General features: G+C 43.7%; 1 protein-coding gene across 1 annotated transcript in view; it reads right to left on the bottom strand.

Annotated features, from left to right (window-relative positions):
• Positions 1–1,370: 1,370 nt before the first annotated feature.
• LOC103775807 (semaphorin-5B-like) overlaps positions 1,371–1,941 on the bottom strand; it is a gene marked incomplete at its 5' end in the record, with an annotated part of 28,882 nt that continues 28,311 nt past the window's right edge. Inside the window, one exon of the mRNA XM_008943278.1 lies at positions 1,371–1,526. Within this exon, the coding sequence (XP_008941526.1) occupies positions 1,371–1,526 (156 nt within the window). The remainder of the gene's footprint in view (positions 1,527–1,941) is intronic.

Below are 1,941 nucleotides of genomic sequence, written 5' to 3'. Positions count from 1 at the left end.
CAAAATTACATTTCAAGGCTGGATATACTGTTTAATAATGCTACTGCCCCAATTTACTTCAATAGCTGCAGCAGCATTTGTTTGTTGGGTAGTTTTTGTTCAGAAAAAATTAAAGAAATATTGGCAAATGATGTACATGACTCAGCTGTGTTACTATTCCATAGAGTACTGACTGGAAGACACTATAAGAATGTGCAGCAGACTTTCTGGGTCATGTCAGACTATGGAAACACTCCTTACAAAAATACCCTCCCCCTGCACAGTCAGAATTATTCACTCTTTGAAAGTAAATGAACTAAAACCCAACAATAAAACAAGAGGAAAAAAACAGCCCGAAGCATGGTGATTTCCCACAAGAAGAGCACGGCTTCTGAATGTGCCTTTCCTGGCAGATGCAATCAGGATCAAAGCTAGAACAAAAAGAGTTAACGCAGTCTCAGAGAAAAAGAAATCAAAAAAGCCCATGGCTCTTGTGTGGCAATCATCACATCTTTTTTTTCCAGTGATATAAACATCTTTGTTTGTTAGGCACTCCAAGTTCACGTTGCCAATGTTATTCCAACATTTACTTTTCTCAGTGTCTCACTGCCTGTATAATTTTCTTTTAATTAAGACTAGAAACATTCTGGAAAGCTTCTTTGGGTAACACACTTTGTTTGTGTGTTGTTTCTCATCAGCCGAACTGCATATTACCAAAGAAGGCTGCGGAGAGTATTTCCTGTAATATGAAAAGATTCTGTTGAAGATACAGGGAACACTGCCCTAAAAAAGTAACTTCTTTTTTTTTTTCAGAAGTGTTTAAAAAAATAAAAAATAAAAGAATAAAAAAGGAAAAGAAAAAGAAAAAGAAAAAGAAAACGTTTTTCAAGTTGTTGGCACGATGGAGTCCCGCTTGGACTGTCTCATGAGCTGCATGTCATCCAGTGCACCACTGCTACCCTGTCTCAGAAAGGATGCTCCTCACCAGACAGACACCTCTGCCCAAGGAGGCCACCTCTCGCCTTCCTTGGAGTGCACCCGTGTGTCCTGTGCTGCTGCGTGGTGGCCCCCGAGCCCAGCACACAGCCACCTCCTCGACAACGTCGGCCTTGGACAGCAGCGCTGATCTTCCAGCCATAAACAGTTGCAGTACTAAGAGCCATCTCCAGCCAAGACATCCACAAAAGCTCCGCAGAATGGTCCATATGCATTTTTGTCCTTGTAAGGAGATGTGCTGTTTACAAGAAATACAATAAACCAAAGGGAAAAAAAAAAAGACCCTACTGTACAATATTTACATCTAGAGGCTGGGCCAGCATTTGGTCCATAAAATCAATTAAAAAAAGAAAATCATATAGGAAATGATCCAGTCCTGTAGGATCTGTCCATCATCAGCTGTTGGTAAAGGTCCTTCCAGGGGAGGCCTCGGGCCTGTAGTCATATTTATTCAGTGTACTCGGATAATAGGTTGTTGTGTACACATTGGTTTGCTGCAATGGGTAGAAGTTGGTCCTGTCATCTGGTATCAAATTGTTCTTGTTAAGTGTCTGTAAAAGAGAAGAGGAGATGACAGGCATGGCAGTGGTGCCACATAATTACTCTTTTCTACCTGCAGACACCTCCCTCTCACCTGCCTTCTCCAACCTGGTCTCTGTTGTAGCCACTACTGCCTTCCCTCCAGCTGGGAGAGTAAGACAGTGCCATGTGCTATGGGGCTAGTCTGCAGGGGACCACAGCTCCTGCCAGGACTCCTGCAGCGGACCTGCACTCCGCTGCTGCTAGGGCCAGAACCCAGAGCCTTCTCCAAAGACCCAGAGTCTCCTGGTAGCTGGAGTGCTGTCTGAACATCACTGTCACACAGAACCATGCTGGGCCTAGATGAAACTTGGTGATTAATGGCAGCGCTCAATCTATTCTCTTCCAAAACGCTCATGTTGTAGCCTTCAGCTCCCTCTCAAGCCA

Source organism: Merops nubicus, unplaced genomic scaffold, assembly GCF_000691845.1.
Source record: "Merops nubicus isolate BGI_N331 unplaced genomic scaffold, ASM69184v1 scaffold47616, whole genome shotgun sequence".
Classification (NCBI taxonomy): Eukaryota; Metazoa; Chordata; class Aves; order Coraciiformes; family Meropidae; genus Merops; species Merops nubicus.
The sequence above is the reverse complement of the archived record's forward strand: the minus strand, read 5'-3'. Positions and strand labels throughout refer to the sequence as shown.